At 40.5% G+C, this 26563-nt stretch overlaps 2 protein-coding genes and 2 long non-coding RNA genes across 6 annotated transcripts; all 4 read right to left on the reverse strand.

The window, feature by feature from the left end:
• LOC135491262 (uncharacterized) lies at nt 1-2750 on the reverse strand. The gene is made up of 4 exons (XM_064777006.1): nt 2610-2750; nt 1228-1518; nt 996-1114; nt 1-904 (listed from the first exon to the last, which is right to left on the reverse strand). Exons 1-4 carry the CDS (start codon nt 2728-2730, stop codon nt 455-457), a joined length of 981 nt encoding a protein of 326 aa, XP_064633076.1. The 5' UTR covers nt 2731-2750; the 3' UTR covers nt 1-454.
• A 1491-nt stretch (nt 2751-4241) lies between these two features.
• On the reverse strand, nt 4242-19109 carry LOC135491511 (protein Wnt-7b-like). 3 transcript variants are annotated; one of them, XM_064777435.1, is made up of 6 exons: nt 14700-15963; nt 12234-12280; nt 11886-11927; nt 9580-9806; nt 6036-6310; nt 4242-5679 (listed from the first exon to the last, which is right to left on the reverse strand). In XM_064777435.1, exons 1-6 carry the CDS (start codon nt 14727-14729, stop codon nt 5194-5196), a joined length of 1107 nt encoding a protein of 368 aa, XP_064633505.1. In that variant the 5' UTR covers nt 14730-15963; the 3' UTR covers nt 4242-5193. The 3 variants fall into 3 exon arrangements, with proteins under 3 accessions (XP_064633505.1, XP_064633508.1, XP_064633507.1); XM_064777438.1 differs by lacking the exon at nt 11886-11927; XM_064777437.1 differs by lacking the exons at nt 11886-11927; nt 12234-12280; nt 14700-15963 and adding an exon at nt 18773-19109.
• A 5207-nt stretch (nt 19110-24316) lies between these two features.
• Nucleotides 24317-25206, reverse strand: LOC135490650 (uncharacterized). Its single transcript, XR_010447748.1, has 3 exons — nt 25086-25206; nt 24668-24716; nt 24317-24474 (listed from the first exon to the last, which is right to left on the reverse strand). It is a non-coding gene; the product is annotated as an uncharacterized LOC135490650 (long non-coding RNA).
• A 1-nt stretch (nt 25207) lies between these two features.
• On the reverse strand, nt 25208-26344 carry LOC135490651 (uncharacterized). Its single transcript, XR_010447749.1, has 3 exons — nt 26277-26344; nt 25486-25596; nt 25208-25281 (listed from the first exon to the last, which is right to left on the reverse strand). It is a non-coding gene; the product is annotated as an uncharacterized LOC135490651 (long non-coding RNA).
• Nucleotides 26345-26563: the final 219 nt, after the last annotated feature.

Below are 26563 nucleotides of genomic sequence, written 5' to 3' on the forward strand. Positions count from 1 at the left end.
TACAAGAAGCTTACGTGGATTTTATTCAAAATCATTTACAACTGTATGTATCATTATTAATAAAAGCAACATGAACACAGTTAATCCATACAGAGCAGAGGTTAAGACTTTCCCAGGTTCAATTTTTACAGTATATTCTCGACTAGATAAGCCCATCCCTCTACACGACGACTGCGGAATGGAGCTACAGCGAGAGATTTTTATTTTCTTCAAACATAAAGGCAATAGAAACAAGAGTCGGTTGCTGGAGCCTGGCAACTTTTGACTATGGTGGTTCTATCTCGGTCTATCGACGTCGTCTTACAATTAAACTAATTGATTAACAAGTTCCTGTATAGTATGTTAATACTGCTGGTATATGTGGAATCCTCTTCCATCTGGTTTTACCCTGTCATGGGAAGGCAGATAATTTCATACTACAAATGCATATCAATCTACCGCTGGTGTCACAATCTCAGGAATCCGTAGTCATGGTAGTAGCTTTCACCCACCACTCAATAACTGGGTCCTCCTCTTGCAATGGTCGGACAATATCCTCGGTCATAGGGTAGAAAATCGTCGGCCTAATCTTATAGGGCCGCCCAGCATCTCTGAACGCCACCCGTATTCTATCCCTGACAGTCAGCGGGTTGTCCCAATTTGTCTTTGGGGTATCCGAAGGGAGGTCCTTGAAGGCGAAGGACAACTCTGGCTGAAGGAGGATGAACCCTTGATCACACCCAAAGGCATATCTCGGGTGTGATTCAGAATAGAAAGGACCAAATGTCGTGACGAAGAAAGTCATCCTATTGAATTGAAACGCCCATTCCTTCCGTGATATGAACGTCTTGTCCATACATCTGTAGCCAGTGGGATCGGCGTCGGACAAGACAGTCAGGACTCGGCGAACAGATTGACCAAACGTCTGAAATCGGAAAGAAGTTTGATATATGTAAGTCACAGAGGACACCCACCTCTTTTTTTATTCGTTTACCTACAGATTAAAGAATACCAACCTGAATGTCGGAAGCATACGGTACTTGTGGCACCTCGAAGAGGAAGGCATCTAGTCCGAGCTCTGGAACCAGTAGCACGAACTTGTAGAAGGTTGCGAGGGATCTGCAGACATTCTCTTCTGCAAAAAAAGGCAAATTCAGATTCACATATCACCTTTTAAATCGGAGAGCCATGAGAGTAAGTTTCAGTGTCAAAATCGTGGCAAAGAGTAATCCCGTGCCGGTTACTTACCAAGACTCAAACTCTCCTGCCAATCACGTGCTCCCCACACCCTAGCCTTCTTCGCAAAGGTACACTGCGACTGCTGCTTCAAGGGTTCAAAGCGCTCCAACACCAGGCAGTTCTCGGCGTCGTAGGTGACGAAGTCGCTGATCTGACGTTCAAACTTATGAATTTGTTCTTCCGTTAAGTCGTCCAGCGTTTTCTCCATTTCCTTTTTCTGCTTCTTAAGAGGGTTGAAGACAAATGGTGAGGTGACTCGAAGTCCAACATTCTGGTCGGTTTTCAGTACATAAAAAGACACTGCAATGGGAAAGGACCACGATTGAAAATCCGAGAGGAGTCGGAAAGAGATGGGCATAACTGGAATTTGTACAGGAAGGTTCGTTGACAGTTTTTGGGCGCGGTTCTTACCACTTTTCTAATTCCTGATGCTTTAGAGAGGGCTCTGAGGAAGGAGGAAAGACCGGGGTTAACTCAAAGTCTAGAGGAGAGGGGAAATTAGGACAAGGCCGGGCATAACAGTAAAAAATTGTAAAGGGAAGATACGTTGTAAGCTTTCGAGAAGGCTGAGAAAGAAGGGAAGGCCGGGGTTGACTCGAAGTCTAGAGGAGAGGGAAAGTTAGAGGAGTCCATTAAGTTATGTGTACTTTTTCAATCTCCTTTTTGTTCTCGAGGAATAGAGGTTGAAGACGAAGGGCGAGCTGACTCCAAGTCAAACATCCGATTTTCAGCACATAGAGGGAGAGAGTGCGATGAGGGCGAAAAATGAAAGTCCGGCATGGTCAGGAAACGAGACGGCGACAACGAAAAATGAAAAACCTCCAAGGCTGGGGACGAGACGGCGATGATGAAATGTGAAAAACCTGCAAGGCCATAGGAAAGGAGACACTAAGTGACTTGACACAGCCTGGGTAAAACGGAGTATAAGCCTATAGGCCTACTCGTTAATTTAAGGATTGCGGGGGTGCGGGGGTGGGGGGTAGCCAATAAGAATAGAAGCGAGACAGAAAAACCACTAAACGACGTACTGCCCTCAAAATTGCCGCCATATGTAATTCTAAGCGCCAATCAGCAGTTCTTCTTCCTGACGCAAGATGGCTCTGCCGGGAAAACTCGTCTGGACAAAACGGCGACCTTTTGTCTCGCCGATTGTGTGTGTTGTGCCAGGTTGCTTCTCGGCGTGCAATTTCATACCATGAAAGGTTGTTTTCCCAACCATATATCGATCAATATACTCTGTTGAAATGACTAATCAGAACAAGGAAGTACATTGTAACTGACGGCGTGGCTGATACGAATATAGATATGACCGCATGCCCAGCCGAAACTACCCGAGTCCTCTAAGCAAAAATCTATATAAAACACGACCTACCTCGTGTGTTTTAACTCACCTAGGAAGAGAATGAAAGCAGCCCCTGCTTGCCATGTTAGATGTATACTTAGGGAGACCGACAGTGTAGAATAAAGCAAAAGACCCACACAAGTGAGCCGCAAATATGTCAGGTATTTCATCGCGCCACGAAAGCAGACGACGATTCACGTGACGTCATCGCGTGAGAAATGGTTCGGGTGAATTCGGAAACGCTCGTAAGAGGTTTCGTTCATCGTTCTTCGCATAGATGGCTCTCGGCAATTGACCCGCGCAATTTGAATTTGACATTGTTCAGGGGTTTGTTCATCGGGAGAGTTTTTTATTGACGGTGAAAATCAAGAGATGTTCACTGCTCAGAGATCGTTGCGCTCTCGAAGCATTTTGGCCGTCAGCGCCGTCTTCTGACGATACTGCCAAATTGGCCCCTTCTATGCCAGATAACGATATATGACTACTAGAGCCGTACAGCAGTCGCCCAACTCTTTGCTTCGTTATTTGGTAGAACTCAAATTGCATGGATATCAACAAGGACCGGTGCTGTGACATCTATGGTAGGCGGGAGGGGACATAAATCAGAATATATCGGCCGATTAATTACTTGCCCCGCAAAGGCCTCCCGCGAATGATGCACCGCAACAATGCCCCGCTAAAAACACGCCGCAAAAGAATGCGCCGTAAAAATCTCGCCGCGTGACCCAATTTAAACCAATCAGGAGCCAAGGACGGTTTGAATTTTGCGGCAGAGGTATTTTCGCGGGAGTCTTCTGCACGATTTGCGGGGACTTATGCAAATTTCGACACTTATAGCGGCGCACTTCTTTAACCAATCAGAGACATCGTTACTTTCCAACTTATTGGCGATAGTTTACGAAGTTACGATGTCTCTGATTGGTTAAAGAAGTGCGCCGCGAAGGTCTCCCGCGAAATTTGCATAAGTCCCCCGCAAATCGTGCAGAAGACTCTCGCGAAAATACCTCTGCCGCAAAATTCAAACCGTCCTTGGCTCCTGATTGGTTTAAATTGGGTCACGCGGCGAGATTTTTACGGCGCAATCTTTTGCGCCGTGTTTTTAGTGTCTGATTTGATTGTCAGAGGGACATGTCAGTCCACTTCGGCACGGAGGCGACCCGCGCGTCAGGAACTTGACCCCACTATGTGACAGCATTTCGACATTGTCACCAAACTGCCATTTCCGGTGTCGAGAAATGATGGCATATTTTTGAAATTGTTTAATGAACTTAATTGTTCGTCAGGTGGAAGTGCAGGGGTCAGAATCAACACCGCCGCATGCTGTTTTCGTATTTACAACTGTATGCATATTCAAATGAAGGTGTTTTATCTCTGAATGGATTTATGACGGGAGCGGTTTTCACAGTTAAACGTTAAACGACATTTCCTGACTGGTTTCATGATTTCGTCACGTTTTCTTGCGTTGTAATTGTGAATCATACTGCTATCACGTTATATGATGTCGCCCACGCGGATATACGACTTTGCAACCAATAAAACTTAGACCTTGATCGACTTTAGTTCGACTACAGCGGTTAACCCTCTCCCTCTGCTTACTAGAATCGGCGAAGATGTTTTTATTGCTGTCTGTACGAATGGTGAACTGTATTGTCGTACCAAAAATTCAATGTCCGTTACGATATATCAATATCAATGGAGAATTATATTTTACATTAAATTATAAACAAACAAAGAACTGAAACTTACAAATAGAAATGAAGCTATTTAAATCAGTCATTTGCATAGAGAACACACGAACACATTATTTTCCCTATGCAGAATGAATTTTGGTTTCTAAGACAGTCGACAGCGTGAGAAAACTAATCGGACATAACCCCACATGAAATGAAAACGGCCAACTGCTGGTCCTGGTGTCATGCGGAGGTTTGTCTCAAGATTTGCCAGCGATAAACGTTAACCTAGCTGCACCCACCTGGTCAGGGGTCACCCCTATTTTAGTTTCAACTTCTAGACGAACATATTTTTCTGCCCGTCGACCAGAAAAAAATTATGCAGTGTCGAATACCTGTGGCCTCCAAACCTTGAAACTGGGGCTGTTCCTGTCGAGATTGTGATGACTATTCATACTTCAAATATCACGCCAATTCATACGTCTTCTTTCATCAAGAGGCAATTTGGGACGTCTCGTCAACATTTGGCCAATGACAAGCCCTGTCTAATCACGGGCATGCTGTATGCGCTGAACACGCATGCTATGTGTATTCTGGTTGGCCACTGAATGCCTGGCCGGAAGTCCCATGTTACTTCTTGAGTAAAGTGGCGAATGGAAATGCAAATTTGGGCGATCTACGTTTGTCCTATTCATTCTGTGTCCAATATACATGTATCTATCTGTCACTGAACAATAAATGTCATATTAATACAGCACAGTTTTAAATACGTTTTTCTAAATGTCATAGCCATAATCGCCTTGAATCCGAATGTAAATACAGCAAATATATCAACCAACAATGCAACTTCTAATCAGCATATCGATTTGAATTTTTACAATGCACAAGGACGTCATTGCTTTTAGCCTCAATACGTCACCACTTCTGCGAAGATGTCATCAGTTACCGTCCACTTCGTCATGATCATTTGCAGGTATATTCCTCAGTTCGTTTGCTACACTTTTTACACACCACCTCACAACACCACTTGAATTTACAGTTACACTGCCAGGTCCGCGTGTATTGATGTGTATTGTACCCTCGTCCACAGCACATCAAGTCGCACCCGTCCATATCGCGGGACGTACGGTTACAGATTCGCCCCACCGTCCCAATGGACGCAACCGTTGGGTTCAAGTCGCAATAATTCGGCGATTTCTCCAAGTACACTAAATCACTTCGTCGTGGTTTCCTCCTCTTTTTCTTCTTTGGTCGTACTAATTTCAAATATATACCCCGGTCAGGCCTTTTGCTTTGGAATGGATACACGTGCTTTGCTCTATCATACTTAGCCATTAGGTAGGTCCCTATTTTTTTGAAAGGCGGCAGAGTCTGCCAACAAGTCTTCATAACACATGATCCAGATACACCAAAGCATTTGCAACTGGTTAGCATATTCGCTTTCACTGCCTGAAATATAGAGAGCATCTGTTTCAGTGTGCATTATGACACTATATGGCTATAAAAAGAGCCGAACGACAGCCCAGGACACCTACACTCACCGACTCCTCGGGTTCTCCTTCTTTCAACAGTAAAAGACCACACCCAGACCAGAAAAGACTTTGACCAAATTGATATTTTCGCCTAAGTCAGCTCTTTACCACAAGAGTCACCTGTGGTAAAACTGCCTAAGCCAAGCTTGTAAATGTTACTTCGGCAGTTTTACATCAAGCAACATGGCCGCCAGAAACAGCAGTGGTTGCTACGTTCAACCCAGAAGTCGTAGTTACTCTTCCCAGAAGTAACCTTTTAGTAGTTAAACCTACCTTTCTCCCTGTTCCATGGTTGTGTAGGTTCATCAACGACCTCTCATCTCCAGGAATCCCCATGGCATCGAGGAATTTCTTCGAGAATTGTATCCCATGCCTGATATCAGCGCTGCACCCACCCCACTTGAACCCGCCACTCTTTGACTTTTTTCCCGGAATCTTGGACCTATCACACCCGCAGTGGGACAGGTTGCCCTGCATGCATGCCTGGGTGATAGAGTAGGTGATTCCTGCAGAACTCACTGCTGAAGTGTACGCTGCTTCTCGACTCGCTGCAAAGGAAAACAATCGTAAAGAAATGATAAGACGCTCGTCCCTTGATGATGAACCTATCACACCCGCAACCAGGCTAGGTTCCTCGGCCGGCTGCACGCCTGGGTGCTACGTGAGTGCGGTGGAACTCCGTCACTGCCAAGATGTACGCAGCCTCGCGACTATTCGGATCGCTGCAAGATCTAAAATATTTGACAATCGTCCCTTTTCATCAAGGCCTGGGTTTGGGCAGTTGAATCCTGCAGCTGACCGCACTGGTGCGTACGCTGACTCCATTCGCAGTGCGGCTGTAGTCACTGCTCAATAAACAGAGGAATTCAAGATGTCAGCCATAGTGGCCATACTTGTTTTCAGCTACTGTCCAATACGGTTTATTTAATCAGAAAAGTACACTGTACATGTACTTTGATATCGCTTATTCTAGAAACAAGGCATGTGCTTCTCTTTTTAATCGACAACTTTACATTATTGTTTTAATTTCTTGTGGTTGACTGTCTTCAATGAGGCAAGCTCTCTCACCCTGGAGCACCTGTAATAAATGCCCCACATTTAGAACATGACTCACAATAGATAACATTCCATAACAAACGCATTACAAACGCATCCAAGTTGTCAACTACAACTGAAGAGACTCTTTTTGATATAACCTATTTGAAAGTGATGTGGGTTCTCAAACCTCACAAAGAGAGGGCATTGGAGTCAAGCGAGTCTATTAAACCCTTTACCTATCGTAGCATAAACATATCCATTCCAAAGGATACAATTTACACCAACACAAAGTGGAAATATTGTCGGTATTGTATCCAAAATGATTAAGAACGAGTTCTTGATCTGTGAAAGGAGCTACTTCTCAAGACGGTCAAAGAGAGACAGAGAGTTCTCAATAACTGACTGTTCGGGCGTTGTTCTGATCTCATCTTGGGGAAGTGGCGTTCACTGAGATGTTTCGGCTTGGGTGAGCAGCCCGTTGGGTGTTGGGCTACGCAATCAATCATTCTGTAAAAGCAGTCAGCCAACCATGTAACGCCAAGACAAGTTGCTTTAACTTCACCAATTGCCAGTTTGCCAAGTTTGTCTAGACGAATTCATCTTGAAAAGAACCAGAATACAGAACTTTTTCCATATACGTTGTGTAGATAAATTGGGTCTTCGAGGATGGATAATTTTACATGGTATGGCAGATCGACTATCTGTCTATCAAACTCTAGAAATTATTTCTGGACATTTGTGACATTGGCCATTTTAGTTCTTGTGAAATTGAGCGCGAGGGGTGCCACCTCCCCTGAGGGGACATGCGGACCTCAAGTGCTTGTTGACATTAAATTGATTATGAGTACCTCGAACTCCAAACTGCAGGCGACACTGACCGTGTCGTGGAAGTATAGTGTTCTGTTGCACATTGCTAACTCTTCAAAATCTAACCATGCAGACAGTGAATGGAACAATTAGCTATATACTTGGTAGTAAAAAAAACGCAGGCGTTGGTCAATTGGTGATGATAATCTGACGCGTTTCACACTGATGCTGACTAAAAATGACTGCCATAGTAACTCTAAAACTGAAAGTTCTTTACCTTCCGAGATATCACAAGTTTGAGTCTCGCGATATCGGATCAATGATACGTCTGACCACCAAGGTCTCTATATCGACATATATGATGCAAAATATACATCTTCACCACACTGGTTAGTCAGGATGGCCAAAGTGCCTCTCTGGTCACTTGGGCGGTCCTAACAACACCAGCTTGAAACAAAAGACACTTATTTGTTTCAAATTGAGAGAGATTCACCTATCCATACCGGAGTGCCCATGCTTATCATATTTAAGGTATCACCCTCCCAGCTTTAGCCAAAGGAAAATGTCTCTGAATTACATCGTCTGAATTCGACTTGTCATAACACTTCCTATTCTTTTATGATGGGATGGTTTACTATCTTTGTGAATCTGGTCCATCAAAGAAATCCATTTATATAAATTTCTTTGATATGATTAATGACCTGTGGGGCTGTCGAACGAATTGAAAGGCGGCTATAACTTTAGAGCCTAGATTTGCCTCCATTATCAATAACGAAAGCATGGGAATGTTGAGAGGGGAGTGAATTTCCAGAATATCGCCGCTTGCTCCAGTCGTGATGTCGAAAAAGAGGTTTTTTGAAACCATTGGGAGTTGCACCCAAACTTCTGAAATACAAATCATAGAAAGCGCTTTTCTTTTGCCAACGGTATCATTGCTTAACGTGATGAAACAGATTCATGCAAGAATTGCAAATTCAGGTCAACACTTATAACGTGAAGCTTTTGAATGAATATGTAAGCTTTTGCGCGTGTTCATCACCTCTCGCGAATGAAGAAACTTTCCGTCACAAATTTTACCATCAGACGTTCACCATTTTACCATCATAACCTGTCTAGCATTTTTGTCGCCTTATTAGAAACATATGGCATATCGACATGAAATGTTGTTGCAGCAATTATGTTTTTGCACTTTTTATTTATCTTCGATGCGATAAATGTTGTGAAAGTGTTGGCCTGCCTTTCATTTCAATATTGGTAGCCCTTTATTAGCCTTTTATTTATTCCTGTGTTTACATCTAGCAAAAGTTTATAAATTGTCCAATTAGACCCTTGCCGACAAAAAGGATTCTTGTGCCTATTATCGACAATTTGTTAGTTCGCACCGCCTTTTTCGCGACAGGGTTTTCGAAAGGCGCCGTGAAGGAGTCGATTTGAAAAGGGTCATTGTAGATTCATAATACGAGAAAGAAAATTAATTGGCGCAATAATAATGTAATACACGCCATGAAAACATTTACTGTAGGTGTCAATAGCGATATAATACAGGCTAAGTGTGCAATAAAATGTCATTTTGAAACCATTTAGGGAAGTTTAGTTGAAGACAAACAGACTAATACATGTTTTGTGCAATTGATTAAGGTTTTTAACTGGCTTTTTTACTTTCATTAAAAGGTAATATATCAATGTAATATTGAGAGTTATCGGTAATAAAATCGCAAAGGGCATTATTTTTCTACCCCACTAACGACTGACTGGCAATGTAAATTTTGAAAGCAAAAGCGAAACAAATTTGATAGGAAGTGCAATGTAGGGTTAAGGTCCGCAAATCAATGGTTTATCAATTTTGGTAACAAAAGTTATGATATACCCGGAAGAAAGGGTCATTTGCCTTGCTGTTTGCATTTTTTTCGATCTTGGCGACATGTAATCAAACATCTGGTCAAAATATCTGCCAAACCTGTCACTAACTTACCATTGGGCAGCAATTCGCCCAAGAAAGTATCCTCTCCGAGGCTTGTGCAATTCCATCTGTGATATTTAAACTGGTCCTCACATTCTCGTAATCCAAGTTTCGCTCCCTGCCCGATGTAGACCAGGGCCTCGGGGCTCCTCTGGCAAATCACTCTCTGCTTGGGGGCCAGGCCCGGAATCTTGTTACAGATTATGTTCGCGCCCAGTGCAACTGCTGAGGAAATGAGCCTGGAAATAAATTTAAAAGCATGCACTACATAGGGATGACATGGCATGACCTCACTTTTGGCTGATACCAAATTGTTATCAATATAATGTCAAAGTGACACTGATTTGATGTCAGTCTGTCATTATGGTATTATTAAATGTCAGACTCTCATCTTCCGTTGCAAGATATCACTCTGAGATCAGCGTATATTTCTGTGAGGTGATCATAATACATGCATACGTTTGTCGTGACAAGAAAAGGTCTATACCCACGAAAATAATCCTGAAGATAGAAAAAGTAGTTCTCTGTAGTCCATCAACATGTCAATTTGTCTGAAGTAAAGACACGCTTTATCCGATATGGTCACCTAAATGAACCTAAGAAATGTTTTGATAACGTTTTATTGCCTTTATTGAGAATTTTATTATCCTGGAGATTATGTGTGATAAATAAAGACTATTCTGGCGTCATCTTTTCCCTGAACATGCGATAATGATTACATAACGTTCCGATGACGTTTAAAGCTGAACTGTCTCCTTTACGCTAAACTACGATTTCAGTGACATCAATTATTATCTTGCCAGCATCCCAGGCGGGTGTAAAAAGAAGAATAAAAGAATGTATCGAAAGATTGTATCTAAGTCCTTTATCTCTATAGCCATAAGTCCCTGAATAATAATTGGTAGGATTATTCTTCTTTGGAGTTACTAGATGATTTACTTTCAGGGGGCGGTGATAATTCATGTCCGGCAATTATTGATACACCTAAATCTGGGCAAGTTTATCACGTTGACTGTGGCTGAATTCGATCTCTTGACCGCTAGCTTAAAGATCCGCGCCACAAGACCACTACACAGTTTCCCCGGTCTTTTCCCTGTTCCCGTCGTAATAATGGAGATGATCAACAAATGAATACGTTTATTATTCGGTTATCTGACTGTTCAGCTTTAAAGATTGTTTTTAGTTTATCCTCTGAGTGACCTGAACGCCTTGGCCTGCTGTCACTGGAACTCGCCCTGACTCAGCAGGTTGCGAATTGAGAATCAATGACACGAATGTTTACCTGAATGTCAAAAGGTTCCATCCATTGTGTCATGGATTGAATGTCTAAAAGATAGGTAATGTAGAGGCCAAATAACATTACGTTATTTCTCGCCTTCGGTTCGTATCTGTAACAGGTTCGTACGAGGACAACTCTAGACCACTACTTCGTCCCCAAAAGGTGTACAGCGTAGCGGATCGAAGCTAGGACAACTCAAACATGCTTGGGGTCCTTTGGACGTGTGCTGTTATGATTTACTACCCAATACAGTATTACATGTACATGTACATGTATCCAACATGGTGGCCGAAGAAAATTATCTACCGGTAATGAAGAAATTCGAGTCACAAAATGGTGATCTTTGTCCATAACTTTGCCCAAGTTATTCGTTTGTGATATTCAGCCAGAGGGGTTATTATGAATGAAAACACCCCCTATGAAACATTACAACGTATCCGTGTCAGATTAAAAGATTAGGCGGATAAATTTAACCACTAAACAATCGCTGAAGGCGGATAATTTGTCTTCCAATTGTTGTTCTTGGTCATATTACCCTCCCTGATCACTTCTTTCACCAGCCCACCGGCATGGAAATGATATCTCATCGACCCGTTCCCGCCAAGGGGTCGGTCACTGTGCCCATCATCACCCTGTGGTATTAATATCTGTTATGCTGAGGTAAGGGTTTGCTGTTATTCTGAGTTAAAATGATGTAGAATCTCATTCTCACCCACACAATTAGAGAATCCACCATAGAGTTGAATTGCACACTCCATAATCGTGTAAAGGAGGAAAAGATGCTAAACAACAGAAATAATGCTATGCCTGCATTATGTCCACTCTACTACTTGTATATGGAACGATAACTGCGTTTATGTCCCCCTGTTTCGTTTACATGCAACATCAAATGAAAACTATGCGATCGTAGCCAAAGTAATCTTTTTTAGCTAAAGAATACACGTACTATACACGTACAGCAACATACAAGTGTTACGTTTAACTCCATCTATTTACGAAGCAACTATTCTAATATTCGACAAGAAAATTCCATAGTTACCCCTGGCCTAAGTCCGACTCTTCGGGCCGGGATGACGTTATACTGGAGAAAAACAATTGAAAATAAAATGTCCACACAATTTTTTGATTTAAAAAAGAGGCTGGGATTCTACTCCAGTACCCTCGAACAACTTTCTCCTACTTTCTTGTCGAGATTTTGTAGTAACGTTATGCGGGAGCTAGCGATATTTTTTAGTTTTTTGACGAAATACGTAACAGTTACAACGGTCACGTAACGGCCACGCACCATTACCACATTAACGGCCGCATAACACGAACAACCGCCACGTAACGTTAAGACATTAACGGCCACGCAACATTAACGCCGGTACCAACGACAGATATTTACCTTTCATCTTCGTTCTCCTGGGCGAGCGTTAGCGAAGAAAGGTAGATCTAAAAGAGATTACCAAGAATACTGAGTAAAGATAGATGACAAACTATTTTAGATAAAGTGGAATCAATTTGGAAATGTTATGAAGTTTTGAGAAGTGGAAATGTGTTATTGTTATGAATCAGTAAAACTTACAGTTAATGACCGAATTGGTACATGTACATGTAATTGATTGAAAGTCGTCATACAATGTACAGTTGCATGCATGTACATTGAAGAGAACAAAATAGAAGCAATTACTGAATTTATGTGTTATATCTATTTGTGTTTCTTTTAAATCAGCTGATGGTGGTTCGATATCAAGTTATTACAAAAGGTCTTCAAAATGATTTTTTTAAATTGATGAATAATAAATAGAAGCGTCGTTGAAATTACATGTATAAGAAAATACCGATGAAAAGAAAAAAGATATCAAAATCCATCAACCGTGTGCATGTATGTATACAAATATATGGCATGATAAAAAGGACTTTTGAATTCTCCAGCACGATATTTTGTTGTGGGTGCGTTATAAAATTTAAAACAAATGAATAACTGAAATCGATTCGGTCATGGTGTTTAGACGAATAGTATATTGGGGACTTATTTAGGAGATCTTAAATGAACTGACTCTGCAAAAATTTAAAGAAATGTGGTATTTGAACGTCCATCGTGACAGCCGTTGTTCAGTTGTTAGGAAAATAAATTTAAACTTTCGAACCCAAAAGCTGAAAATTACGAATTGTAGCTTTTAATCACGAACAACATATACTCCAGCCAAGTAAATTGTACAAATTAACTACATTGGAAAAAAACATTTATCATAATTTGTTTACCTTTGAAATTCCTTATACGTGTAATATTCGTTTTCGGACAAAATTACGAGAGAATGGAAAAAAGACATGTAGTAATATTCTTCAAGTTTTTCCAGTTAAATTAAGGATTTTAAGTTTCCTTATCTATAAACGTAGGCCCTACAAATTACTGTTTGTGTTGTCAGCCCGACCAAAGATCCGCCGTGAATCGTTTTTTTTCCAAGTTGTCATAGTAAATCTTTCTAGTCACTGAACGTTTTACCGGGAAGCCGATTCACAACAACCTTTTAAAGAAAACTAAGTCCATGTTGGCCTAATTCTATTTCTTCGGTCAATTTGTGACAAGACATGTCCACAAGCAAGTGCTGACCGTTTGTTGCATCTCAGGAGACATAAGGAATTCCAATGATTGAATTATACGGTTTATTTATCATTTATTCATCTGGTAAAATGTAATAACCATGTTGCTGATAGAAAGAGTTTAAATTCAACGATAATGAAATTATGTATGTAACAATGTACAGAGGAATTTGCGGCCGTGACGGAGTCCCGTAACGACAAAAACCGGTGTGACGTAACCTACGGCATCTGGTGAATGTACTACTATAATGTACGTGACTACGTTGTAATCTTTTTAGAAAGGTATCGGGAAAATCATGATAATATTTTGATATCAGGAACAAATAGCACGTGTCGTTATTATTATTATTATTTCAATATTTCATATTTTTAGTTTTTTATACGTGTCAGACTAAACAAAGTGCGGTGTAAGCAGTTTCTTTCTTTCATAAGAATGCGATGGTCGTGACACATTCATTATGTCTTTTTCTATTGGCGACCTCATTTTATGATTTAGATGACCACATATGTTGTTAATCGGTGTTAATTGTATTCAAGTAATGACAAAGATTTGAAATTAATGGTAACAAAGTTGGAGGTTAGATCATATTCTGTGTCAAACGAGTTATTTTCTTTTTCCTTGTTGATATATCTAATGAGGCGGCGAGCGTCTTTCCCTTAGACAAGTACTGTTTGATCTTCGTTCGAGTAAGTCATTGTTTCGATTTTTGAAATGGAAAATTACAAATACGAAAATTTGTGACAAACGAATTACTGCACTACATTTACTTCACCGATATCTTACTTATCATAGCTTCCTTCGAATTGCAATTAATTTTGTTTTACATAACATTTTATTTAATTATAAGTTATTAAATTTTTGTGTCAGATTTCTTAATGATTACATATAACGCACTGTTGTTACTTAATGTTTCGATAAACTCATCAGCAAGAGACAAAAGCATGATAATAAATTTCTTTGTCATAGCATGTTGAAATGAGAAAGAATATGACCCTGACACAACCTGCCGACGTCAGGAAATGTTCTAAACCATTCCCGTTGTTGGAATTTCAGCATAACGCAAGATATCAAAACTGGCATAAGCCAAAAATAAGTCGAATTATTCTGAATCAATAATATAAAACTTTGATAATTGAGCAAGTTACTATGGTTACCGGAAATTATAACACAGTCATAATCATATGCAGAAATATAGAGCCAAGAATCAGAATATTATAACACATTTAAAAAAAACTCGCAAAATTCCGCCTACATGTACGTGCTTACCATATAGATAAGTATGTCCACATATCTCATGTCTAATCCTGCCTCACTTCCCAAGGAAAGGCCAAGATGGCCCGAATATCCCTTCAAAGTAAATAAATCCCAACTGCTAACTTGGCCGAATGACAATTCAAATCGTGATAACTCTTCTTAACTTGTTAAAATTCCGCTCACAGAATGTCACAATCGGCACACACGTCTTCGAGACTGATGCGTCAACAAAGGACAAGAAACCGCCTCCTTTGTCCGCACTAATCAAACTTTTCTGCAAATTCGAGTCAGACATATGCAAACTTTTGTCCCGTTAGTGTCTCTTACTATTCTATTATCCCCATAGCATGTTCGTGAAACTGATCTGATGTCGCCGGCAACGTTTTTTCTGTATTAGAATATTGCGCATTCTCATTCTTCTTCAGCGCCTTTTCGCTTATCTTGTCCTGGGCACCCTCTTACCAACTGGTCGCTGGGCAAACCGATTTCGTTTGGTTAACCATTTCGGTATTGTTCAACCTCATGAGAAACCACCGAATAGCAGATTGGTAAATCTTCAAAGCTTGGGGCGGTTAAAATCGAACATAAACAATGCGAGAATGGCTTAAGCTTTTAATGTTTTTGTATTAGCTTAGCAAGGCGAAAAGAAATAATTGTACTTCCTACGCGAAGCTTAACTCTTTATGGACGCAGTTATCGCCAAATCGAGAATATTGAGAAAAATATCGAGGACTACATAATTATTTCTACTTCAAGAAGATTGATAGATTGCTCCGAAAACGCCTTCGAAATTCTTTCAACACTTCAGGTGTGATTCAGCTTCTTAAATACAGCTAAAAGGCATAATCGGATAAGATTTTTTCGGCAAAAATGTTGATCGTTGCGGTGCCCCCACCCGATAAAGTGTATCAAGTGAATTCGAACTATCTCGTTGGCCCTGGGGATATTTTGGTAGCCAGACGTTTCTGACGAAATCGATTCCTCAAGTTGATAACATGTTAGATCTTCGCGGAAGTAAACCTTCCCCGAGCATATGTGGATGACGGCCGAACAAGCACTTTTACTGACGTTGAAATGCCAAGGAAAAGAGATGAAATTGCAGACAACAACTCACAGCAACTTTACTTCATGAGAAAACGTCAAATATCGTCTAAATATCGTGTAGAGCTGCATAGATGAATTTCAAACTAAAGGTAATGACACCGTCCTAGTAGTACATTGTATACCTATACACTGTTCCAAGATGGATTTTGATCAAATGGTATGGCTTTTCGAGTAATACTTTATCAATATTGGTGGCTACGAATGGAACTATAGGCCTATCTTACATCCAATATCCCAAACAAACATGCATTACTCCTGATAGATGTCGACTAGATCACTAGTTGCATGACTGACATCGACTTCATTGAGGTCAGGTGCTGCCAAAGTTCTGTCCTTTCGAATGGCAACTTTTTCAGGTCTATTTGTTGGGCATTACACCCCGACATCGTCACTGGTGTTCACTTTGACAGTATTGTCCAGGGGATGCCCTGACTATGATTGATGACACCAAGGTGACAGTGATTAATTATCTCGTTCAGTAGTGGCTTGGGACATGGAAATTTTGAGGAAGATACGATCTAAAAATTCATGAGAATTCGTCAAGTTAAAGAAGCAATGGCCTTCGGACTGGAAAAACGAAAAGAAAGCAAAACGCACAGAATTTGGCTCAAAACGGCACGATCACTAAGATATAAGTTAATGTCGAATCATTCTAACAAGCAATCATGTCGAATCCTACCTCAGCTAATCCCTTTGGTCCTGGCTAGTCTAGCTGAAAAATCCAAATTGGCCCCTTTGAGTCGAAGTAGCATGGTCTCTTTAAGTGGACTTCAGATCTTGGGACATTGAAAATTGACAGGAAGCGGGATCGATCAAAGTGACAGAGATGGATCAGGATAGACGCCTTTATCGGGTAGCATACCACACATTTCGCTGCCCCCTTTTTGGTATTTTACGAATCAGATGATTAAGACACTGCATCGGCCATTTTTCTCCTGGTTGTACGATCTCCTTTATATCTGTGTTCCCCTGGCCACCGTGGCTGCAACTAGCTCACAGCAGTAGGCAACCCCCGCACCGCCACAACCCATCCGAACTCTAAAAAACGCGATGATGAAACCCGGTCGTGGGGCTGCATGCAATGCCAAATAGCTAAGGGTGGCACTGGGCACGGCCGGAGGGTCTTCGTGGAATATCCTCGTGGTGTGTGTGTGTGAGGGAGGGGGTCACCGCAGGCACGCCGCTACGGGGTTCTCCCACAGTAAATTTTGAAACCCAGACGCTCTGAGATGCGTAGCATTCTTGACGACATACTGTCATAACTATAATTCTTGCCATTCTGAAAACAGGTCTATAATGTCCGGTCAAATATTTTCATACGAATATGACTAAAAACTTACATAAAGAAAAGGTGCTGTCTCTAACCCAGATCATGCACGTATTGTTTGCAGAAAGGCGGTTTAGCAAACGTTGTTCTTCAATGATATGTTTGCCAATCCTTTATATCTCTCTTTTAACGTGCTCAGCTGTGCTAACGGAAGTCTCCGCAAAACACCTCAGTCGCCATGTGGTCCATACAGAAGCGATAGTACAGACATTTTCAAGTTCGCCAGCATTCAAGGCTGCCGACAAATGACATGAGAAAGGTCATATCTCCCATGTCTGATATATCATATATTGTGTGATATTTGCAGAAAAGACGACGCGAACATATATATTCGGACACCGGCCATCCCCGGATATACGTCAATACAGGCGGAAACTCTACCATATCGATGGTGCCCAATAAGATGGCCATGCTATTGCATTGTACACCGACATCAGTCAGAACAATCCAACTTAAGTGTTAAAAAAAATGGCAGTTTTGTGAATATAAATAATTGCCTTTAATTTTCCTCTTGAACATCACTGAAATTTTGTATACGAACATGTTGAGGCATGTTACAAAATGCCATGCCAATTTATAGTCGGTCTGCGTCAACCTGGCCGACTGGCATGCAAAAAAAGCAAAAAGCTTCATCTTGTGAAACCGTGTGTTTATTTTGCAATGAATTAAACTGAACAAGCGCCCGTCCGTAAATTGTATTGGTTGAGTGATAATGTGACGCAATGAGGACACCAAGGACGTGACGAAAATGATACATCTCTCGAAATAGCCTGAATTGAGATGGAGCAAATTGTCTCCGAGACGTGATTCTGCATGCTCTGCTCCTGCCGCACAATGACATCCAATTATAGTGGCGTTTGATGATATTTACTCATCCTTTCCCCCCGAACAAGCTGTGTCAATTCTTAGTGAAAAAGGCGACAGCATCTTTAGTTTTTTCATTGTACCAGACGCTAGTGTAACAGGAATTAGTATCCCCTCGGAGTTTATGTCATACCATAATTCGTTACGTACAGGAGCAGAGCTATATAGTACCTAATAGTCGGTCTTCGATTAGGAAATATTCATAGTATAACGTTTCATGCCACTGCTCAAACCAAATTACAATGTTAAAAAAGCAATTGATATCTATCCAACAATTACTGGGACCTCGCAATATCGCTCAGCTTTTCCTGAATCTACCCCGTCGCATCAATGGGAACGGTTGAAATCAGTAGTGAACTCTCGTGGACATCATAAAAACCAAAGCAAACTGCCGAGAGAGGAAAGCATTGACCAGGCGAAGTTGCCTACCTATTCCCTGTTCCTTTTTCCCAATTCTCATAACCTAATTACTTATTCCCGACTCCTAGTCTAACATCTTGTATATGAATCTTCAAGTGTTGAAATTCATGCGATGTTGTTGTGATCACTATGAACAGATCTAGTGCTTGAAACCTCAAACCTCAGACATTTCAATACTCGTATTAGGAAGAAACGAGTCTATCTTGATAAATGGGCCACACTTATAAACTGCTATAACGTGAGAGTCAAGACAATACCTTCAGTACCTCAAAGATCAAGGTTCTTTGTGAAGGTATAAATGAAATGATACGGTCAAGATATATTCCCTCTTCGCTTCATGCATCAAATTATTTCCTTTTTATATACTTACAAAAGATTACCCAAGAACGAATACAGATCCTTCAGTCCAAAGTCCATGGTCCAGTACCGGCAAAGTGATATCAATCCCATCTGAAATGCACATTATTCCGTTTCGAATTCATGTCCAAAAAGAACTGATCCGTGGATTAGAAGAATCGTCAACTTCAAACCTGGAATTGAATTGAACCACGCTTAATGCTTTGTTTAGTTGTGATCCCTTCTTGTTTCGACGTCCAAATTGATATTCATCTAGTTGAGCGGCGATTATGACAGTGATTACAAACCTAGATTGGTTTGGGTAAAAGATGTGGGCTGAACTGTCGTATGAACATGACGTGACAAACGGACCGGTGAGACTATAGTGATTCAAAACCACATCACACGTCCCTGATATATTTGCCGACACATACGTGTAAAATTTTAAAAATCTAACTCTAATTCTCAAGTGCACACGATCAAATCTGATAGCCAACAAAAGGCAATGATTTTAGTTTCAACATAAACCACCCAGACAATCAGTGCGAAAAAACACACGTGGTTACCATGACCGAGCCATGAATATGCCGGAGATGTCTTAACTGAACTAAAGAAATCGTAATTTATACTAAATACAGCCGGATGGTACTGAAAAAGAATCCCAAGTTAAGGAGGATCAGGTCGAAAGCGAAACTCGTAAACATCTTATTTGACGTTTTCTTTGTAAAGTTACCAATGATTATCGTGAATTAAGTTGACGATGATAACTGCTTTATGCCAGGTCATGCGCACCTACGTCTACCTCAGATTCGTCCGTTTGGCGTTTCAGAAGTTATGATGAGACTGTCGAGGGATGAGGTGAAACACTTTTTTTTTTTAATGTTCGGGGATTGAATCCAAAGGTCTTAAAATAAGCCTGTCGCTTGAAAGTAGTATTCGAGTAAAAGAAGACTATGATGTAAAACTCATATCCAGGTTCTTTTCCGCTGATTACACTGTACGCAGCATACCCTCGGGAAGCAGGATGAAACTCATCAATATTCAAACTGTTCTACCTGTGTTAGGATGCTGTCGCCATTACTTCCAGCGGAAGTCGAAAACACATACATGATTTCAGCATTTTGTCCAGATTTAATGAATCTAACGTCCGGTAATCGGTATCTGAAGCTGATTCGCACGTCTCTTACCCCAAAGTCCTGATTTACCATTTTCTCAGCACCCTCTTTCGGAAGACACACTAATTTGTATCCCAACAATACGGGGAGGGATTTTGTCGTGAACAGAATGATGAAAAGGTCTCTGTTAATCATCAAATTATTCCATAAATCATTTGCTTCGCTGAATGGACAAGCCTGATTCAGACAGGGATCCATGTCTATTCCATGCGAATATCTTGTATGTTGCAGCAAGACTAAAATGTGGAGTTTTACCGTACCCGGCCTTATTGCCATAACAAGTAGGTCAACACTCCTCGTGAAATGAACCCTCATTCCAGAATAATTAGGGTTAAATCTGGCTTTAAATCCACCGTATAACAGGACGAGAAATTTGGGCAAAATCTTGAATTTATAAATTGTAAACTGAAAAGACCTATCAAAACGCAGCACACATTTATCTTTAAAAAATACAATCTCGATATCAGCATGCCTCAAATCCCTCCTAGGAACTGCCACTTCACCTTTACATCTTCCGTCTCTAATGTCGTAAAATCTATTTTTTATTTGTTTCAGAAAGTCGCAATACAGGAATATTTTTGAAGTGAAATGGAGGCCATCTTGTCCGATCGAGCACTCCGTTTCATACGATGAATTATACTCCACTTGGTATACGTCCCTCTTACGTTTTCTATAAGCGAGTGTTGTAAAGCCAGGGGGCCTGTCCTTGTCTGATTGTTCAGCAATGACAATAAACCACCCTGACGCTGGATCATAGTTCCATGTATCTTGTTTTGCTAGTTTTATTGGAGGTATAAAGAGTGCATTGCCACTTCTTTTATAGGTAATGGCATCACCCTAAGAAAGGAGGTGAAGTCAATTTGCATTGCCCACAACTTGATATAATAATTGATACTGCTAATGTCATCTTTTACCAGCAAGCAAATGTCTCACTGCAATATCGCAATCAGCAGAACAGATTTTCGAAGTCGGCGAGTGATACAAATGCTACACCTTAAACTTTATATATTTCTGCATGTGACCATGTAAAAATCCATAAAAATCATTGATTTCCACAACGATACACGAGTCTTGTTGTTTGGAAGAGTGAATTCGATGGTATAATATGCAACACGAGCGCCCTTCTGGCATGGCTGTAAGCTTATGTTGATTGAAACTAACTCCAATGAAATCAGATGCAGGCAATTTTCATTCAGTCAGGAGTTGATTTTTGAGAGAGTTCAATACATGTACCTCTAAGTTTTAGAGGATTGGCTGACTATAGACACCTCTTCGTCACTGATTGTCGTCTATCCTGCTAAACCAAAAGAATTCCCCTATCCTGTCAAAGCTAGGTCGTTGAGTCCCAAAGTTTCTAGATTTTGTGATATAAATAATTCTAGCCCTCCGCAGCAAAGTCAAGTGGGTTGTCGATACATTTACTAAACGTACAGGTGGAAAGCCATACGTTGCTCTTCGAGCTTCACAAAACACCCGAAGCCCATAAGCGAATGTGAAAGGTTGGGTATCAATTATATCTATTACAATATTCCAACCACTTTGAACGCCCAATCCTTTTAAGATTTTGCTTTTTCTCACTGCACCAGTGGCCGTACATATCCTTGTAGTCGTGTTCGAAAGTAAGTCGTGTAGAAAAATGTGCAGCGTGCCTTCATGCAAGAAGACCACCAACCCTATAACGGATTCCATGAAGACGAAAGGCCGGGACAGAAGATCATTGCTGACAATACATTCGAAAGGTGAGGATGCGTTGCTCAAACGCAACTCAACCTCGCCCCCTTGGTATGTTGCCATTATATCATAAAGTACCACTTTTACTAGCTCAGTCCGTGGACCTAATTTCTCACTTACTTGTATTAAACATTTTGTGGATGATTTGAATATAAAAATACATGAAATCAGACCAGCCATATCCTTTTTAATGACAACCCGCCGGAAGACTTTACCTTGTTTGACATCATACATGAAATAAGGAGTTGGCCTGGTTTGCGAGAGAACGATTATTTTGTGCTCGAACCACGTTGGAAGCACTTTTCTAAAGTTAAATCGTGGACAGAAGAAAGTCGATTTGTATTCGACATTGTAGGAGCTTGTGGAGTTTTTATAGCAGTACACAAAACAGTTCATATATAACACCCCTTCGTTATTTTGGCTAAGGTGCATCAATAAGATGTACCCATGTTGGGAATTAAATGTAACAAGTCCTGTTTCGAATTTGATGAATGGAATTAACCGAGATTTTCGTTTCAATCGATATTTCCACACCTCTGCGGGCTTAATCGGGGATGCATTACTTTTTATAATATTCGTAATCAAAATCATTGTGCCCTCAGCTTTTCTTGTAAATAAACAACAACATTTACGTGACGTAAAGAGGACCACTATAAGAGTCATTTGAATATCACCCGCTCCCTTGGTGGTTCAGACAGTTTCGCCAATCTCAACTACTAAAACCTCCAGAAAGAAAAAATGTAGGCTTACCACCCAATTTTAAAATATACGGATTTAGCAAGCTATATTTTTCGTTATACATGTATTAAATACTACGAGTTTCCATCACTCGACCGAGAACCTTGGAAGTCGACGAGATGCTCACTCCTGCAACCATTCAACAATCTCAACCGATGGTGCCAGAATCATTTGAGAACCATTGCCTACAAATACCAACTTACCTTAGTTTCATACATTCGACAACCCGTTTTCAAAACAACCTCTCGATTTTCAAGACATTGTGCCTCCTTCTGATTCAGTTGACAAAACTGACCTTTGACCCCGGGGCACACGTTAATCGTTGTACACCCATTGGCGAAGGCGCAAATGACACCACAGCTAAGTAATGAAGTAATATTATAATTGCCTATATCTGACTGTATGAGCTGGCGGTTATCAATAAGCTGTTTAAAGGAGATGGCTTGCATTGTCTTTGCCATCTTCAATATGTAACTGCCAAATTTAAACCACAGGGTTAAGTTGTCCCCATACTAAAATCACATGGCCTCGTTGTCTTCATTTAATTCAGATGCATCCCTTTATATTCCCTAGTCTCCAGATGTGCAGCTTCTTCCCAGATGAGACGCTTTGAATGTTCATTATCCAGAATCACCGTCAAAAGCATCACAATATAAAGAATGAGAGACGTTCGACGATCAAACTTGGGTCGTTGCAGGGCATTATTTTCCTATGCCATTTACCAATCAGTGCACACCCAAATTGTAGCAACAAACCGTAGCTTACAAAAAGATGTGCAATGTAGAAGGGCGAGGGATTTTGAGAGAACCTAAGAACGAAGATGATAAAAGTATAATTTTTGCAGGATCCCATTACCCTCCATTCATTTGCATCGCATATTCCCCAGTCCAGCACTGGTCAGTATCAACGTGGACTTTCTTATGTTGGTCCAACGTTAATTAACATCACCATGCTAGCCAAGGATAAAGCTTACGCCAGCTGCTGCTCTCATCACCCCTACGCTGGAACGGAACCATCCTCTTGCAATCAGGGCCTGCAGAACGACTTCTCCTTACGCATGTCTCCGAGGGAGTAAGTATGTATGGAGTGAAATGGAACGGAATATGCACATACGATGAACAATGTATACATGACTTGTGTATATGTTCATTTACATGCTAAGATTCGACGGCTGTGATGAGTAATTTAGGTGTTCAAAACCTGCGTCATGATCAACCGAACTAACGGGTTGACCATAGGTACTACCATTTTAGCAACTGGGCATTCACCTCCCTGGTACGGAGAGACACCGGTTTGTTTCACCGTGATTTGAACAACAAGGTTCCTGCTCATCGAAACAAGTATGATAAATGTCTTCCGTGTAAAAATTATTGATCTCTTGTATTCGTCAGAGACTAATGATCTGTTGTTATAAAACTGGATTTCCTGATCAATATCTTTTAAGAATATAATGTACATCGACATTTTGACTACATTATAATTGTATCGAATCGATTGAATTTTAACTGTTCGTATTGACTGATTATTTAGCCGATCAACATCTTTGTACCTTTGTATATAATTAAATTTGATGGAGTTCAATATTCTGGTTTTTAAATTAAAAAAACAACAACCAGGTTTTGCTGTGCTGCGGATAACCTCCTAATCTTTCGGAAGAAAACAACACGTACAACATGTATCGCGTGTAACGTTTTGAAGAGAAAATTGTTCCTATCCCCTTCAATCATTAGAGTGAACAAAGAAGTCAAATTTATCAATTTTTGCTGAACATGTAATAGCCTGATCAGGCCTAATAAAGAAAACGCGAACACAAATGCTTTCTTTTTTATTGAACATAGGATATGCCATTGTAAAATCAATTTATTACCAAAAAAAAGAGAACCAGTTTGAAGAAAAGCTTGATAGGTACCCCTCAAAATGGGTAAGACATATACTTTAGCAACAAACGTTACACCAGGAGTCCAGTCTTCAAAAAATATATGTGCAGATCTTGTGCGTCTAAATATCGTGGTCCGGTGCCGCGGCTAGAATCAAGCCAACAGTCGCAGTGGAAGACCAACGGCCGCTGGGTAATGTTTCCCATCATTGTTAGCTATAAAAAAAGAACAAGGTCGTAAATGTTATAAAAACGAAAATGGTGGATAAGATTGCGGCGCCCATATAGACAATGCCCCCCCCCCCCCCCCAAAAAAAAAGTCACCCAAAACGTGTTTTTGACCGAGATTTTGGCCTGTCATCTCCCGCCATGACCAAAGAGCTAGCTGTGCCCCTGATATTATACATACCTTCACGAGAAACCAGCTTCCATTCTCGCCAGCGTTGTCATGGCCAACTCTAGAAAAAAATTAATTTTTTGTTATTCAACTTTCTGTCGTGACCAGACTGATGGACCTGTCCTACTGTATCTTCAAAAACGACTCGAGCTTAGTGCAAATCCGCCATTGATGACTGACACTGGCGACTTATTGTGACCTCGGTAATAAAAAGTGATACTTGTGAAGAATTTTCAAAGCCAAAAAAGTTTTGGGACTGATGATGTTGCTCATTTTGAGCAGTAAAAAAAAACAACTCAAAAAAATATTTCGGACTCAGAAACTTTTTGATCTTTCAGAGTCACTTCATATTCAGAAAAATTTTCAAAGTCAAAAAATATTCGGGACTGATGATGTTGCTTCATTTTGAGCATGAAAAATAGGTACCTACCTTATTCGATATATTTCACCAACATTTTTGTAAACTTTAACTTTATAAGTGTCGATATATCCGCTCTCAAAATGCGTGCCATCGTCGTCTCTAAGGTTGTAACTGACCGAGTCATATTCGCCCTCCGCTGTGACGTAGATTGTTGCATCAGTCCCAGCTTCGAATAAGTGGCCCGTTTCTACCGTTACTTCATATTCTGATGATACCACGAAGTTCGTTGAAGGAAGAACATGAAATGAAATGTAAGTTCTTATATAACTCTTTATGCTGATTGATGTCATGTCATGTTATAGTCTAAGCATAGAATGATTAGGTATAAAAATACTGCCATATCAATTCATTTGTTAAAGGCTTATATATTCAATACAAAATGCTAGTTATGTTTAACTTTAACACATACCATTATCGTATAAAATCGATGCATTTTCTGGAGGATCTGCCATCGGTTCGATTCTTTCAGTTCCTAATATATCTGCATACCCGTGTCCATAATATACAAGCAACTCTTCCCCTGGAAGCGAAAAAATAATTCTCGTCTTGAAAAACTAAGTCCTGGATATAACAAGAGTCTGCTATAGGAAATGGTGCTGCCGTGCCCAGTGTTCTGAAATTGGGCTTAAGTACATGTACATTGTACACATTTAATGCAAGAAATAAGTAGGAATGAGATCCGTAAAAAGTAATCTTGGGGATCTGTCCATTTCAATTTGGTATCTGCGCATGCTCTATACGTGGGTACATTTACACACCCTTGATATTCTCGTAAACCTTTCTCTTCAGTGAGAAATACCCACATGTTTTTTTAACTTGTGGGTATATACAAGTCATTGATAGCATGTCAATAGATTTCCCCTTCAATTCAATAACCATGCATGTTCTTATGCATGTGTGTATGGTAGCTTTGATAGTGTTGTTGATACATTTCAACTTCAATTTGGCGTTCTGCATCTTCTTACATGTACATGTCTGTGTTGAGCTTGATAGTGTTGTTCAGTACATTTCCCCTTCCATTCGATAACCATGCATGTTCTTATGCATGTTCCTGTGTATAATAGCTTTGATAGTGTTGTTGATACATTTCCACTTCAATTTGGCGTCCTGCATTTTCTTACATGTACATGTATCTGTGTTGAGCTTGATAGTGTTGTTCAATACATTTCTCCTTCAATTTGCTATCCTGCATGTCCTTACCTGGGTATACAGCTTTGATGGTGTCGTAATAAACTACCTCTCCAACTTGATTTCCCTTCATGTTCTTTTCCTCCTCTTCTCTGGCGCAGTTAATCCATCGTACCCAGTTGGATGTGGCAGGATTGTAGGCATCAACATAATGGATAGTACCATTGTCATTATGAATCTGAATAAAACAATCGATCGGATAAAAGACCGTAACATTAACGTTATTCCTTTATAGTTGACCTGCCAGGAATTTTAACATCCACACATATGATGAAGTTGGCTAGAAAGAAAGTACTATT

Source organism: Lineus longissimus, chromosome 7 (genome assembly GCF_910592395.1).
Source record: "Lineus longissimus chromosome 7, tnLinLong1.2, whole genome shotgun sequence".
Lineage (NCBI taxonomy): Eukaryota > Metazoa > Nemertea > Pilidiophora > Heteronemertea > Lineidae > Lineus > Lineus longissimus.

What these genes read in the sequence shown, in the direction of transcription:
- LOC135491262 (XM_064777006.1), bottom strand. Translation starts at nt 2,730, where the DNA reads ATGAAATACCTGACATATTTGCGGCTCACTTGTGTGGGTCTTTTGCTT. An exon ending in GCAGGAGAGTTTGAGTCTTG is followed by an intron (nt 1,115 to 1,227) that starts GTAAGTAACCGG and finishes CTTTTTTTGCAG; the next exon opens with AAGAGAATGTCTGCAGATCC. An exon ending in CGTATGCTTCCGACATTCAG is followed by an intron (nt 905 to 995) that starts GTTGGTATTCTT and finishes TTCCGATTTCAG; the next exon opens with ACGTTTGGTCAATCTGTTCG.
- LOC135491511 (XM_064777435.1), bottom strand. Translation starts at nt 14,729, where the DNA reads ATGAGATATGTGGACATACTTATCTATATG. An exon ending in GAGTCGGACTTAGGCCAGGG is followed by an intron (nt 9,807 to 11,885) that starts GTAACTATGGAA and finishes ATTTATTTCCAG; the next exon opens with GCTCATTTCCTCAGCAGTTG. An exon ending in GGGCGAATTGCTGCCCAATG is followed by an intron (nt 6,311 to 9,579) that starts GTAAGTTAGTGA and finishes TTTCCTTTGCAG; the next exon opens with CGAGTCGAGAAGCAGCGTAC.